Raw genomic sequence first — 16,918 nt, forward strand, 5'->3', positions numbered from 1 at the left:
GCCATAAACCAAGAAGTTTTATAACAAGCCCTCTCCTCTACCAAACTGCAACTGTAAATAGAAGAATGGAGATCTCCACCTCCACTAAAATGAACAAAGCTGTAGATCTGGGTTTAAAAGGTAAGGGGGATATGATTACACTTTACAAGCCACCTGCAGATCTTGAGTAAACTACTATTTAATTGAATCATTCTTCTGAAATTTCCTTTAAAGAAAAAGAAAGATACTGACTCATTACGGTTTCTTTGATCCTTTCCAACACAAGCAGCTATATGAAACAAGTAATTTTCCTTCCCTGGGTCCTTCCCTATTTGCCTACTGAAGTGTCAGCCTGCTCCAGGAGACTGTCCCTGCTTGTGACATAACACTGCTTATCCTGCCTATCATCTCTGTTAAAGATGCAACAGTTCTTATTAAACTACTAATGAGGTATGTCTCCTGCCATGGGTGGGTAAACCATGTCTACCAAGGCACAGCAAAGAACAAACAAATCAGGACATTGCTTGTGACCTTCCCAGTCTCCACCAGCATTTTCTATTTCTTCTAATTCATTTTCTATTTCTTCTAATACATCCTGCTCTGTCTACATCCCCTTAGAAATGACAGTCAAACCTAATGTTGTCCAAAGCCCTTTTATGCTGGAGCATCTCTTTCTTGAGGGACTTCATACTTAAATGTCCATTTAAATATTCTTCTGCATGTGCATGATATCTACACTCCCTCTTTGCTTGTGAACTACAGAGGAAAAGCTAATAGTGTTTAATAACACACTAAGGTGATGGTAACAAAAGCAAAGCTACAGCTTTCCATAATGTTAGATTTACTATATTAAGCTTTTAATACTGCAAGAGATTAACAGTGACAGATTCTCTTGTAGAGTAGCAAAAGCTATTGCAATTCTTGCAACTTTCACATTAATCACATTTAAACATGCTGCTAACAGATGGGCATCATGGAGTGCTAGGTCTCTCACAAGCCAGTACTAACAAAAAGGATGTCTGAGAGATCTTGTGGCTTCTGCAGTTCAGAGGGATTGTATATCCAGGCACCTTGTTATTGTTTTCGTTGTATATTATCTAGGATTATTAGAAAAGCTCAAGTTAAATAGATGACAGATTTCAGCATACGTGAGCAGGAAGGGAGAGGAAGGGGGGCAGAAAGAGTAAAAACAAGACCACCCACACAAAGTTCCTCTAAGTCCACATTTCACGTGCATGATCATGATTTTTCCACTACACAGGGCAAGCATTAGGTTCTGCAGTGCAACTTTTCCTCTGGCACTACTACCTGCAAAAAACCTTTCCCCAAAGCCAGACACAAGCCCAAACTGTGAAAAATGAGCTGCCAGGCTCAAACTTGGCCAGACAGAGAATGACAGTGTGTCCTCCCTCCCCTTTCATTAGTGCAGATGTCAGGTTCAGGTGGCCCTTTCTGACTGAAGCCGGGACAGCACCTGAAGAAAACCAGCATTAGAACTTGGCACCCAGAGAGAATGTAGATGTTTAATAAATTTCCCAGGACTGTTTTTTAATTAAACCAAGTCCCAAGGTAAAACCTCATCTTTACATGACTGTAATTAACCAGGACAAACTGCCTGTAAGGTAAGAAAGCTCAATCGCCTCTATGAGCCAGACCTCAAAAGAAAGACTGGCAATTGCAAACTCAGCCCAACCTAAGCTTGGTCCTCACAGAGTAAGGCCTGCACATCTCCTCAGTTCCAGCCTGAAAAGTGAGACCGGAGAATCACACCTGGGGGTACTGCCTTCCTATGGCACCTGAAAGCATTTGCCCATGAAGGACAAAAGCACTCCTGATGTGGAAGGGTCTCAGCCTTGCAGATTGCCAGTCATTTACAAACCAGGTCTGTGTGTTCTGGATCTATCACCCCACAACCCAGCTTGCTCTCACTGCTTGTGTGATAACTCCTCCGAGAGGAAGGATGTGCTGTCACTCTGCCACAGACCTGAGAAGAGAGTGACAAAAAGCCTGTGGCAGCACCCACTTGACACTGTGACATTCATAGAACTTATGGGACTCATGTGAACTAGGAACATCCTCTGCTCACGAGTGAAAGACAGGCTCACCTTTGAACAGGATGGATGGCCCAAAGTTTAGAGTGCTAAAACAGGGTGATCTGAATGGCACTAACAATCTCCCCCTAAGCTGTCATGAAAAGTCAGTGGCTGAATCCAGGTCTCCTAGGCAGTAGCATTTTAGCTGCTAGGTCCTCCTTTTCAGTTCCAGCCTGCAAAACTAAACATTCTCAGCCCACTCAGGAGGAGCTCAGCACCTGGAGGGGTCTGAGTCTGCTCTACACACCTACCAACAACTGACTGATAGCAGCACAGTCCACCTAAAAGCTGTTTGCTGTGTTTCCTCATAAAACACATTCCAGTGTGCGTCCTTGGCCAGGGCCACACTGAATGGGGCTTACAGGGAGCAGAATTCACATGATACTCACAACTGACCAGCATAACTCCAAAACATAGCAGAAAAAAGGCTGTACAGATATGAAAGGAAAATTCAGGTGAGCTTCCACAAGCTCTACAAATTTGTAAAATGTTCCTGTAGTGCTATCAGGGCACAAAGTAGTAGAAAGAACTCTGTATTATGCCAATGAAAAGAATATTGGTATATAATTCAGCATCCTCATACCCAAGGAATATGATCTGAAAGGAAAAACAGGAATTACTTTGACTTACTTTGAAAGGAAAAACAGGAATTACTTTGGAGATGTAACTTGGACAAAGAAATATTGTAGTATCAGCCAAAGTTTGTCTCAGTCAGCTCCAGCCTTCAGTACTAGAGCACTTAATTATGCTATCCAACATTCAGCTCTAGGGCTCTGTCCATCTGGCTCATGCCACTAGAATCAAGAAGCTACAGAAGAGCAGACTGCAGCAAACAAGGTCAGTATGTGCCAACTTCTGTAGAGACATATTTAACAAGCCCAAGGTTGGACTGTCTCAAAAGGGAACAAATGCACAGGAGACACCTCTTTGTGAAAACAAATACAACACATTCCTTCAGTGTATCTGCAAATGACACTATCACAGAACCACAGAATGAACTAGGTGGGAAAAGACCTTTTGAGATCATCGAGTCCAACCTATGACCTAGACCTGCATCATTTTACCTTTCACTTACCCATCTGTTTTCCTGGGAGATTTTATTTCATTAACTTGGCTTTTCTACGTTTTAATTTTATTTTTCAACCCTTGCTGTAATATAGCAGGGGCAGTTCATTCAAAAGCAAAGTCTTTACTCTTGCAAGTATGCAAGTACCAAACAGCAGAATTCCCACATCCCTAAGCAAGATGTATCTCACTTCTGATCACCCATTACATGCAGCAGAAGGGTTTCCATCAATAACATCACAATCTCTGAGTCCAAACTCATCTTCCATTGAGAGAAGGAGGGAATGGGAAGGAAGTGAACTCAACCATGAGATGCTTTTGGATGAAGATACAAAGTCAAAACAAGCAAAAAACAAGATACATCCATTACCTTCAATTTTTACCCACGTAATGAGAGGTGGAGTACTAAATATATTCTCTCATTTGACCAGTTTGCTGCTAATCTGGTTATAAATTTCTTCTCCCATTTATCAAGATTTTCTAATCTCAGTGACCAGTATTATCTTGTCCAATCTTTCCACTGGTCTTCTGTTATCTAGATACCATTTCTCTCTGTATGTATATATATGTGTGTGTGCCTGTGTCTGTGTGTGTGTGTCTGTGTGTACACAAAGTTGTTCCTCCTCTAGTGACACACAGAATTTTGAGGAAGAACCTCTTGGTTTTCTTCTTCATTGAGAAAAACCTATTTCAATTCTTGTTAAAAAAGGTCTGCACAAAAATGGCACACTTACTTATTTTAACCTTTAATCTCACAGTCCAAAATGCTGCTTATCAAGACAGATGTAAAGCCAAACAGGAAAAGGAAATTAATCAGCCTGAGCTATGATATTTTGCAGTTCCCTCTTATTTTCTTTAACTAATTGCCATTCTATTGGGTTCTTAGGAACAAGCAGATAAATGAAACATACTTTTAATCTACACTAATAATTTGTGTTAAGTTCCACTTGGACAATTTCATAAATGAATAGTCACATTATAGCTGCTGAATGTAGCTGTAACCCATTCACTCATTTACAGACACAGCACTTCTCAAATACAGGTGCTCATTTTCATATGTGCCTGTAGGCACATGATTTTATTGTTGTATCTGAGAGAGAATCATACTCTAAATTTTGTGTGTATTGACAGAGGTCCCTAAAAATATTTACAGCACAAACTGGGTAAATACCCTAGGTCATACTTCAATCTGGACACTGAGGCACATCAGCTAACGGAGATCTATAATTGATGATAAACCTTCAGGTGAGCCTCCTGGTCTCCCTTAGGAGGGTTTTGTCCAGAGCACAGCTTATCCAACCTCTGTCTTAGCACCAAGGCTATATCAAGCCTGTGGCAGCTGTAACAGAGGCCTAAAAATACTACTGAAGTAATGAAGCAGTGATACTTATTTTAGAATATTAGCAGAGTAATGATTGCCACAAAATACACTTCAGCTACAGTGCAGTTTGAAAGTACAGGAGCTTAAACCAGTTCTTTTAATGTGCCAGGCACAATGAGTGCATTTACAACATCTATTAAAAGCAGGTTATGTTTGGGGGACGGGGATAATTACATCTTAGCAGGTAGTTTATTAACTGAACAAGACAGCACCACATTAAAGATAATCAATGGAGAATAAACCACAGTTGTAAAAATTAATACTGTTCATTCACACCATGAAGGGAGTGAGGGGGTGGTGTCTGTGCCATTAAGACAGAAGTAAAAGTATAGCCCCTGTGAAACCACCATGAGAAGAGGAGTAAAGGATAGGATGGCACAAAATGAAAGTCACTCAAGGCGTAAGTTTCAAAAAAAAACAATACTGAAATTGAAAAGAAATAATCAGCAATTCTGGAGGGGAAAGAGGAATACGAACAACCAGTTTTGCAAACAGTGGAACTAATGAAGCCTGGTTTTCTCCAGCTTTATGTCATGCAAAGACTGACTTTCACATTGAAATAAATGTGAGCTCCAACTGGAGCACTTTTTTTTATTAGATTGGAACATTTATATGGGATTCCTTTCCCAGTGGATTTTCTAGTTTCTAATAAAGAACAAGACCTTCCTCCAAACGCAGTAGGAATAATCTGTCCTCTCCTTTACCTGGCAGCCTCTTTCATGATTTCTACATTGTGGCAATGTAGTAGAAATTGTAGCTGAGTAACAAATATAAAATTCCTGAATGGCTGGTGTGAGATACCCAGGCACACCACCTCCTTCCCTGCTATACACTCAAAATGTGCTATTCCTTAATACTTGTTTTGGATAAGAAACAAGGCTAAAAACAGTGCTGCCAGAATTATCCAACTTATGGGGGAAATTTTTCTTTGGCATGCTAACCATGTGCAAGGCTTTAGGCAATTTTCTGCAGAGACCAAGACCTCAGGTTCCTGCAGCAATACTTGTTGCAAGGAATAGTCAACACAGGAGGGGAGATGAGATCTCCTCAGTGTGCTGAGATAGGAGCCTCTGTGATGATTTTAACTGCTGGGGTTGAGGAGGGCCAGAGGAGCTGAGTTTAGTACAGCCTGAAGCAGAAGGACCAGTCAGAAGCTGGTTTGGATAAGTATGAGAAAGTCATCCCCCCAAAAAAATAAAAGAAAGAAAAAAAGCTTGCATTAAGAATTTGGGCTGTGCAGAGCTATGCAGTTTCCAGGGTTAAGGCTGGCCATGTGGAAGTCAGTGGTCAATCCATGACATAGGATTTCTTTTCTTAGAAATTAATTAAGATACATCTCCTGACTCTCCTCCTGTATACAACACTTAACCAAAAACCACTTCACCAAAGAAAAGACCATGCCTATGACAAGAATAGATCCTCTTTTTCCTGCAAGTAAATGAACTTTACAGGGTGAAAAAATGGAACTGGGTAGTATCCATTCTTTGGACTGACTCTGCTTTGCATAGTAAGCATTAAATCATAATTAATCTCTTGTTTCACTTAAAATTAAATCATCCCTTATCATAGATCACTAGATCACTAAGTAGTGGATGCAGTGAAACATGTATAGCATCTTAAAAAAGTTTGCCTCTGAGCATCACAGTGAGTTACTGCTGCTGTTATCTTGAGTTTCATCATCCAGAAGATCTGATTTCTGCCATCATGGACAGTTATAGGCTTCTGTAGAGAACAATGCTTGGCAATGACTTTTTGGGAAAGGAAAAAAAAATCAGGCAAAAGTGAGCATGCACAGAGAGCCCAGTTTTGCTTTTAAAGCAATCCAAAGCCTCTGGACACACTGGAATTTTTCAGTGCACCTTACATATTCTGCTCCTAAGAATGACCCAATTCTGTAGCCACTGATACACACATCTTCAAGAAGCATTAGCACCGTTTCCCCCCCAGCTCACCCTCTGTCCAGGTCAACTTAAAAGTCTGTTCAAACATTGTCAAGATAACAAAACACACTTTGAAAAGGCAGGGGAAAAAGCTGCAGAGGCCTGAAGACTCTGTGCATTTTTATGGCACAAACACATGCTCATTCCCCTTAATCACATGCACACAATTGCAAGGCATCTCCACCAAACTTTCTCAGGGATTTGGTCTGAGTGGCTGTAGTTCAAAGTCCAACTGCCTTGGCAGCTGAAAAGAAAGAGAAAACCATGGTGGCTTTGTAAGAATTACAGTGATCTTATTAAAAAAAAAGTATGTCACTCTCTGCTGGGACTTTACATGGCAGTGCCACGCAGCACTCATTGAATTGAGCAGCATTTCAAGCACACAGCTCCTGGTATAATAAGACTACAGGCTTAATTAGGTTCCTATCAGTATTGCTTTTTTCCTGCCTTCAGCCAAGAAGGTATAAGAAAAGATTGTCCAATACAGATACTGCAATTTAAAGTCTCAAGTTAAGAACACAGTGGGTGTATATCTACTATAAAATCTACCCTAAAAACATGCCAGTTGTTAAACTAAGCAGTGCATTAGAAGCAGTTAGATATAATGAGAATGTAAATGGAAAGAATTCTAGGGAGATATTTCAGCTAAAAACAGCATACACACTATGCTATCTTTTATTTTAATCATGCTTTAAGCCCTGCCTTTTTGAACTTTTTATAAATTCTGCTATCTCCCTTTGCAGTTACTTACATATTGGTATATAAATTCAAAGACGAGAAGCAATTAGGAATGAAGCGAAGACTCCCTCTCTTGATGCTAATACATCAAAGGAAGTGAAAAAAACCTTCCCCCCTCATACACACTGGGTAACACAGAGAGTTTCTGCTCTTCACAGCCTAATAGCTCAAGTAGCTCCAATGGAGAGTCTGATGTCAGCCTCTGATTACATGGAGATGCCAACGATTGGAAAGAGCAGCTTCTGAGAAATCCCAGCTCTCTGACTCCGGCGAGCACGCAACCCTGCAACAATGCATTTCAAACACACACATGTATTACTCACATCAGCTGGCCCTATTTTTTCCCCACTTTGGAGATCACAACATTGCTATTAAGAGTTCCCTGGGAGTATCTGCTTGATTTAGGTACATGTGTGAAGGAAATGTGCCAGATCAGGGGCTTTTTTAAACAGCTGTCGCTCCCCTGCACCCGATCTCTTTTGCTGTCCAGTTTGGAGAGAGGAAGAGCCAGGGGCTGCCTTTAAACAGACACACTTCAGAAGTCTGCTTTTGTCTGAATAGAGAAGAAGAGGTTGGGACTTTCACACCATGGCAGGGATCAGTAAGGACTGTTCCCACTCCTTTTTTGCACCTTTTCACATCTCTGACAGATCTGCCTAACCCAATCCTCAGAACTGAAGCCTCAGAACAGGTAAACCTATGTAAGAAATGCCAACAAAACCTGATTCTGCTGATTCAGAACAGCAGCTGAGTAGCACCCTGAAATTGGGTATTTATATTTCCTTCCTGTAAGTCCTTCCCACAAGTCCTTCCCTCAGTCCAAGGACATTTGAGAACTGTGCAAGAGTTTTTTGGAAACACTCCAGGCCCTTCATCTTTCAAAAAGGAAAACTAACGTCTCTTTTGCATCTGAATCAACAGGTGAATGACCTCCCCATGCCCTCAGCAAGTTACCAGAGACCATTTATTTCTTAATCACCATATCTCCCCTGTATGAGCAGGGAGACTAACCAAAAGTAGGAATGACTCTATTCATTTCCCTGGAACATTTATCTTATGTTTCTGTATGAACACAAACATTATCTATTAAGGCTTTTAAATAGAAGCATGGAGTATTAAAAGGGACTGTAGGAAGAATTACTGTTAAACCATTAGATCCACAGTAAGTTCATGTCTCCTACAGGTCTGGTTCTATTTTGTCTGCAGTTTTGCTCCTGTATAAAGGAGACCTTATTGGTTTTAAAAGAGATAAAACATTTCCAGCAGAATTTCTAATAAACCCACTGGAGACTCTTGCTTGGCTCTTGAGCATGAGCCAGAAAGAAGCTGCAGTAACTACTACAATATTACACAGATGTGTAGCTGCAGTGAGGTGGAAATCAAGCATTGAATTTTTTTTGATATGTTTTTTTTTTGACTGGCAAGCTCTCCATCTAGCAACAAAATCCCCAAACATTCAAACCTGGTTCATTAGCTTAAGTACTATTTGTGGAATGACAAGCAAGGAGCTATAGAACAGACAAAATCTTTCTGAGCTACACCAGTGGAAGACCAAAGAAATTACACTCAGCAAAACTCTAGAAGATTTACACCTGTATAACAGGGAATGGCTTTGGAGGAAAACCACTACTTTCTGCTCTTTATCTGTTACCAGGCTGTGCCAGACAAAGTCTAGTGAGTCCACCTGAGCCCTGAGCTCTCAGAGCCTTTCCACCAAGCATCTCACTGGCCTTGGCAGGACAAAGGATTTTACACTATGCTTTTATCTGAAAAGAGACCAGAGTCTGCATTCCACAAGCTAACAGGACTGAAAGTGACAACCCCAGCTTTCAAAAAGTTACATCCCTGCCAAAGCCACCTGACAAATTCCATTCCATTACCTTCTATCAGATATTAAATGCATGAAAAAAAAAACCTCAAGCAAAGCCTCTGAATGGTTGTGTTCCTGTGTTAAAGGTATTCTATCACCATGCTGTAAACAAAGATAAGGCATTTTTCTGCTAAATGACAGTACTCTAGCTAATGGTGCTCTAGTAATGTTAAGGTAAATTGGGGATGGGATCCTTAAGTGAGCAGGTTTTTCTTCCTCTGTCCCTTTGTTGTTCTGACAGCAGTAAAGGTAAGAAGGAAAGCCCATGGAAAGCCCAAGGAAAGCCCCTCCTTCTCCTTTCCACTGAGCGATTGTGCCATCAATCCTCTGCATTTAGAAGAAACCATACACTGAGGAAATTCTCCAACATTGCCACACCCTCAGCTTGGGTTATTTACACTGATGGGGAAACTACAGGCAAGTGTAGCAGAGGTGAGCTCTGTAACACAAATAAGCACACAGTGGCCAGCACAGCACCAAGAAACCAAACCTGACAAGTAAAGCCAAAAGCCTTTCTCCTTTTCCAAAACAAGTGAAGAGGTTGTGTCAATCCATTCAGGCAGGTAAAGGAAACGAAGCTGAAAGTGATGGATTACTACATACAGTGTACAGCGGCTTTTCTTGGGAGGTTTTATTCTGCACCCACCAAAGACTTGCCAATTAATATAATTTCAGTGTACAAAAGGAGCTCTGAATACATCCTCTTGCTTCATGTTCCCCAGGTTACATTAGCGTGCACCTCTAAAAGTGTAACTACCCTCACACTTAAATAGGCTCACTAGCTACAAAGGACAATAATATAAAGTCAAAGGAAGCTAGGAATCTCTTCTGTTTTGTCATCAGCAGTATCTGAGATATTTCTTTGTAAATGTATCCAACCCATGGAGATCTACAGCTGCACCTCAGCACCACAGAAAATCCATACCATGAAAATTGCACTTTGAATCTCAAGGCTCTTGAAGAGCTGAGATAAAGTGCAACACTTATCTTCCCAACGTGGATGTTTTTTTTCTTTCAAGATGCATCTACTCTTAAGGTCTTTTGTACCTCCCTGAAGATCTCTGCAAGGATGCTCACCAATCCTAAGCCTGGGATGGCCTTACAACGCAACTGAATTCTGAGATGGAATCATGACAATTTCTTGTACACTTCAACAGCAATTGAGGCTTCAGCACATTAAGTCAAGGAGGAAGAGGTGCACTTTCTGATGAGCTTTGGCTGCAATATATCTTTTGTAAAAATGGTAGGACTGTGGCAGAAAATACATGAAAACCTTATAAGGGATTAAACATTTCCCTGCAGTGCTCAAAACCTAAACAGAAAAGCATTATATCAGTGTGGCTAAAAGCCACACTAACAAAAACTCCAAACCAAACAAAATCAAAACAAAACCACCTAAAAAGCACAAGGAAAGAGACTAAAAGCAAGAGTGAAACTTGCCAGGCTGTTCTCAGTAACCAACTTCAATCAAACAGAATAAATTAATGCAGAGCCTAAAATTATAAAGAATCAGTTCAGAGCTGTCTTTTTTATCTCAATACTGACACTTCAGGAAAAAAGAAAATGCTATAGAGGAGCTCACTGTAGAGATCCAACAGCCTCTGAAGAGCAGAGTAACACAGGAGATCCCCACACATTGGAGCAGCTGCATCACTGACTGTTAGCAAATAGCAGAATCAGGAATGGAAAAGTGGAGCAATGAAAATACAGCAGGCAACTTCTGGAAACCATACAGCTTTTAGAAAGATTGGCTACTGGTAATACATTGATGCTTTTGAAAAACAGCCTGGAATGTGTGGAATTCTCTGGGATGCCAGGGTGTAAAAAGGATCTCATTAGCTAGGGCTTTCAAAATCTGCTGCCCGGTTGTTGCCTATTATTCAGAAAGAAGATGGCTTACATCATCAGTTTCTGTAAAGTACAATATTCCACTTAAACTGCCAGATCTCTAGTCCCCTAGACTGAGAAATCATCCTTCCAAATAACCATGGAGGCACTGAGTCCCAAGTCTACACACCAGTCCAGCACTTCTTTGTTTCCATATTACCAAGATAATCAAGCATCTAATGATAAAACTGGGCAGTACCACACTGCCAACAAGAAAACTCCAAGCAACCTCCAGACTGACAACAATCATGTTATTCCTACATGGTTCTTTAGAAGCAGACCCTGGAACTGCTCATGATGAAAAGCAGTGGAGTGGCAGAAGGGCAAAGTAGTTAGTTCAGGAGCTGAGCAGGAAAGCATTTCTCACTGTTGTTTCTCTTATTTTCAGAGGATGGGAAAGGATTCATATTTACAAGATGCTGGCTGGCCAGAGGCTTAAAAGAAAGATGAAAGGACAAGCAGCATCTGGGGAGGCAGAGGTGAGGGACCTTGAGTTTTTAAAGATGACCTGCTTGTAACTACCAAGAATCCATCCTTTATTGTGCCTAACAAAGTATTCCAATCACACTGAACAGTGAAAAAAACAAAGGCAACACATAGGTAAATACCTTTACCAGTATCTTAGTAGAGGACTTTAAATCATTTTCTTAAAGCACAGCATACAGATACTTGCAAACGTTCACCATTGCAACAGCAACAGAGCTGAGAATGTTAAGGTCTTGTGAAAATAATGGCAGTAGTGATAAGCATTACTGGAAAGATGCCCATTTTATTTAATTTTAATTCTTCATTAATATTCCCTGAATCCAACATAGATGTTTTAATATAATGATACATAATTTTCAGTATAATATACAAAATTATTTTGCAAAACTGTATTATATGCTATTTTCAAGATAACTCCTTTCCTGCTCCCCTTCCCCTTGGTATCATCTCTGCAATTGCCAAGGAATGGCATTCTGGGCAAGGAATGCCCTTCTAACCACTGGCTCCAATAGCTCTTGAGATGGCATTAGCCCATAATTTCCTTTTTTTATGCAGCCTGAGTGTTCACAGGGGAATCTCAGAATACAGCTGGCTTATGAGGCTTGGAGAAAAAGGCCTTCCTTTGTCACAGCTCAGTATTTGGGTGTGTCCCATAGCATTATTCTCAAATCACTGTACTGCCTGTGAAGTTGGAATAGAAGAATGTCTCACTGTGGCAAGATAGGCTAGTAGTTTTAAACTGAACACTTGAAAAACTTGTGGTTGGGCGGCACTGTCCTGGTGTTAACATCCCAGTACATGGTGTCTCAGTCAATGCACCAATAAGCCCAGCCCCTCCAGACTCATAACATGCAATAAATTCAATGCAGCCATTACAGTCATGCCATGGGTGGGGTGGCTGCATGACTGTCACCAGCTTGTTCCTTGTGGTTGTGAGTCCAAACCTCCAGCCAGTTCTGAATTATTCTTAGATGTGTCATTTGTGCTGGACAGCCAAAAGACAGCCCTGAGGCCATCCCATCATTTCCATGCTCACCACAGGAGATAGAAGTCAGTAAGCTTTAATGTGATGCTGTTAGGTCCTGGGCAGATCTGTGACCACCTGCGATTGCTCTCTTGGTTTCAAAAAAACAACTGGGTGTAGTAACTTGAGTGTAATACTTCCAGGAGTGAATTATGTAGGCACTTCATGCATAAAACAAACATTAGCATAGTCTTGCTGAAAGTAATAATGAAGGAGGAGGCGTCAGCCCAGAGAGGAGAAAGCACACTATCATTATACACTCCAGGGAAGATGGGCAGCTTCCTGCCAGGCACTTTTATCTGTCCCTCGGGAACAGAGAGCGGTCTGCAGGCCAAAGGGAGCATTGCTGTGGGTGCGTGTGGATTTTGGGGGAATGTGAGGAGATAACATGTGCAGTGGTGCTGTTCAGCTCTGCCTCTCAGCTGAGATGTTCAGATGCAGCACTGTGTAAATGCAGCTCTGCTGATCCAACACTGGAGGGGGAATAAAAGCAGCCAGAGGAGGCAAAGAAGTTGACGGTTCATGTACATTGGATTGTATTGAGGCTTTCACCTCCAGGGAAGATGTGATACAGCGCTGCATGGAGAGAGGTGATGAGGACAGGGAGGTGTGTTCTGAGCAGCTGTACAGCTGCAGGCAAGACACACACCTACTGGAGGATGGGTGGGGGGCAAAGCCAGTGTTGTGGAGGATCCCTTGGCCTGCCAGACCTAGGGACATCTGCAGATCTATCAGTGGCACTGTGCTGTATACAAGAGGAAGGAGGAACAGCTGGCAAACACAGGGAAGATCATGGCCAAAAAATTTCTCCCCTCTTTAAGAAAGAAGGATTTAAAAGAAAACCAAACACTAAAAAAAATTTATCATCACAGGGATAAAGCCAGACTCTCTAATTAAGCAGATGACATAACTGTGCTGTAATATCAAGATTTTGCTCTGTGATTTGCAAACAAGCTGCACTTGCACAATCTAGAAAGAAAAAAGCCATACAGATTAGAACAGCTAAGCTCTGCTCTCACTTACATTAGTATATACCCACACTTACTCAGCTCAAAAGACCTACAGATGAGAATGTGATACGAGGAGTTTCATTTCCTCACAGTTCCCTCACTAGCCCAGCCAAGCCTCCTTCTCACTGCAGTTTCCAATCACAGCCCAGCACTCTGCTCTGATTACACTCATGCTGAAACCACAAAAAATCTCCCTCATTTTGGTCTCATCTATGGTTGATGTATATTAATACATCCCCAGCAAAGTCACTGTCACTGTACAGATGCTGAGTATGCAGCTTAAATACCGTTGAATACTTAAGGCTTGATTCTATTAATCAGGACAGCTTCATTGATCCTACTAGAGTTATGTATATTCCACAATGCTCCAAAGGGGTGGAAATCCCAAGCACAATTTTTTAAATGGCATATTTACGAAAAACACCGAGAAGAGGGCATGGTCTTGTTATCCTGGTGTAAACTCACTTTGCTGTACTTAGTGGAGCTACTGAGGATTTAGAGGGGCACAGCAAAAAGCAAAAGCTAAGCCAAATTCTCCTTTCAAGCCACCGCTTTTCCCGAAACAGCTACTGAAAGGTCAGAACCAATACCAATCTCTGCTACTCCAGACTTCCAACCCACAGACCTATCTATCAAAAAACCCACGTATCCACAAGTGCTTGGGAAGCGTATGCACCAGCGAGAGTACAAAATCATTACACTGCTGTGAACACGAGCCATATTCAGCAGAAATCAGCAGCTGTTACGACTACAGAGCTTTTCACTGCTTTTATAGTTTGGGTGGAGAAGAAATAGGATTCAAGCACTGCTCATAACACAAGTTGTATATTGCCTTGATCTTTATCCTCCTCCCCCTCCTCCACCCTCCCCTTTTCGCTCTTCAGGGCCACTCTTTAAACAGAAAGAAGTCATTAGCCAAACTTCCCTTATTTTATGGCCCCGACAGTTAGGTAACGACGAAGCAGTTTTATTATTTCTACTTAAGAGCGTTCGATCGGGAATTCAGAGACACTTCTAAGGGGAAGATACCTGCCGGGGAAGGAAGACAGGCCGGCAAAGGGAGAAAACCCAAATATGCCCGAGTGCGGCGGATCATCTCCATCAGTCCCGGCGCCCAGCTGACAGACCTCGTCCCCCTCCCTGGCCAAACCCTTGGCTGCAGGAGATGCGTCCCGAGAGCCCCGGCAGCCAGCTCCTTACGTAAGGCACAAACCACTGACATCATCCCTCCCGCCGGCATCGCCGCGGCGCCCAGCGGCGCCCGCAGACCGACCCGACCCGCGCCCGCCCGTTCCCTTCTCACTCTGCCGCCCCGCCGGGGCTCCTTTCCCACCGGCTCTGGCCCCAAACTTTGCACGGCAGGTGGCCAGGGGATGGCTTTCCCCGCCGGCGTCCCGTGCTGCGGTGCGCTCCATCCATCCCGCGGTGCGCCCCATCCATCCCGCGGTGCTCCCCATCCATCCCGCATTCCGTGCTACTTACGCACTGCCTCCTGCTTGGGGTCGAGGCCGCGCACGGCTCCCTGGAGGCCGGCGATGCGGCCGTGCAGCGCCCGTACGCGGCGGTGGGTACCCTGGATGTCAGCCTCGACCTCCTGGAAAAGGGTGCAGGCGTGCCGGGCCACGTCGGAGAGCTGTCGGAGGATCCGCGACAGGGCTACGTTGCTGACCGAGCAGAGGTCCAGCACCATCAGCACCGCTGCCGCCTCCCTCTCCCCGCCGCCAGCCGCCTCGGCGCCCTCGCTCGCCGCTCCCGGCTCCTCCGGCGGCGGGTCCCGCGGCGGCGGCGGCGGCTCCGCGCCCCAGCTCTCCTCCAGCACGGAGGCGGCGGGCTGCCGCCGGCACAGCCGCTGCGGCTCCACGGTCCGCTTGGCGAACGGCATGGCCGAGCCCTCGGCCGGAGCTCTCCCGGGCTCCCGCGGGCACTGGCGGGGATCGCTGCCCTCTTCCTCCTCTTCCTCCTCTTCCTCCTCGTCCTCGTCCTCGTCCTCCTCCTCCTGACCGCCGCCGCTCCTTGCCCGCCGCCGTCACTCGCGGGCGGCCGCCGGCGGGCGGCTCATCGCCTCGCTCCCTCCCTGCGCGGGGCTCCTGCGCTGCGGGGCGGTCGCCGCGCCGCCGAGCATCCGCCGCCGCTGCCGCTGCCGCCGCGGGAGCCGGGGCACATCCGCGCCGCCTCGCTCGCTCGCTCGCTCCCTCCCTCTCACGCCGTCCCGCTCCGGCGGCGGGTGTGAAGGGGCGGCCCGAAAACGCGGAGACAGGAATCCCGCGGCCGCGAGGAGGAGCGAGCCGCCGAGCCTCCCGCCCGGAGAGCGGCGGGGCGGGGGGGCCGGGGCGGTGCCGAGGAGCTGCCGCCGCCGCGGGGGGGCGCTGCGGGGCGGCCGCGGCGCCGGGAGCGGGCGGGAGGCACCGGCGGCCCCTGCCGGGCCGGGACCGCGCTCCGGGCGGGCTCTGCCTCCTCAGCCCCGGCCCGGCCCGCTGCTCTCCGGCGGGAGCGCTGCTCGGGTGCGCAGAAGAGAGAGAAGCTGCTCCGAGGGGCAGAACGGAACCCGACTCGGCAAGGCCCCACGGCTGCGGGAGGGTGGTGCCCGCCCACTGGTGTCACCTCCTGAGGCACCGCGGAGATTGCTGCGCTCCCTGAAGTCAGGTGCATGCACTTGGGCACCGGCTTCTTAGGAGGTGTCGGGGAAAGCTGGGTTCCCGTCAGACAAGGAGCGCTGCTTCTGACGCAACACAGCTCAGCTTGCCTTCACACACTTGGGAAAGGTGAACGTGCCTAACAAGCAGGCATGAAATCTGAACGTGAACTCTAAAGGATTGGTAGTAAATACCACTGAAAGAGGTACTGTAAAAGGAGATCCAGGCAGATGCAGACATTCCACAGTTTGGAAACAGCAGCTTGTTTGCCCACTTGACCTTAACTTGTCATCCTTGCACTTGAGTGTTGTGGTACAGTCTGTCATTACATGACCACATAGAGGCAGCTTTTAATTACCTCTGGTCAAATAGCCTGAGCTGCAGAGAGCATCACTGCCAGCCTGGTGATACATATACCCCACGTTCTGCAGATTCAACAACCTGCTCCTGGGACAAGCTTAGGTCCAGAGGGGGGATACAGCTGCGTTCACAGAGATCAGAGTCTGAGCTGATGAACTTTGCTGGCCCGGCTGCTGGCTTTTAGCATGGATCATTCATGTGCCTTCACACTTTGCCTCTGGAAGGAGGAACACACCATGACACAAAGTCAGCTCAGGTCTTTAGCTCAGGTTTCTAACTTGGCTTGAAATGGGTCCCAGCTCTATGCTTGGTTAGGGAGGAAGGCACAGAGCCTGTCCCAATCTCAGCACCACTTCCCCACACTCCCTGGGGGCTTGAAATTCAGGTGTGACCCAGTGGGAGCAAGCAGGGATGTGAGAGCTGTCAGAGGTCCAGGGGCAGTGCTCAAACAG

General features: G+C 45.1%; 1 protein-coding gene across 3 annotated transcripts in view; it reads right to left on the minus strand.

The window, feature by feature from the left end:
• The window catches only part of NHS (NHS actin remodeling regulator), a 244,054-nt gene extending 228,311 nt beyond the window's left edge, over nt 1-15,743 (minus strand). For 2 of the 3 annotated variants that reach the window (XM_071430467.1, XM_071430466.1), the window contains exon 1: nt 14,956-15,742. In XM_071430467.1, the coding sequence (XP_071286568.1) occupies nt 14,956-15,355 (400 nt within the window). In that variant the 5' untranslated portion in view covers nt 15,356-15,742. Of the gene's footprint in view, nt 1-14,955 lie in introns of all 3 variants that reach the window. The other variant, XM_071430470.1, reaches the window with a different exon arrangement.
• Between the last annotated feature and the right edge of the window lie 1,175 nt (nt 15,744-16,918).

Source organism: Agelaius tricolor, unplaced genomic scaffold (genome assembly GCF_023055355.1).
Source record: "Agelaius tricolor isolate 1412-34295 unplaced genomic scaffold, bAgeTri1.0.p SCAF_7, whole genome shotgun sequence".
In the NCBI taxonomy this organism is placed as follows: Eukaryota; Metazoa; Chordata; class Aves; order Passeriformes; family Icteridae; genus Agelaius; species Agelaius tricolor.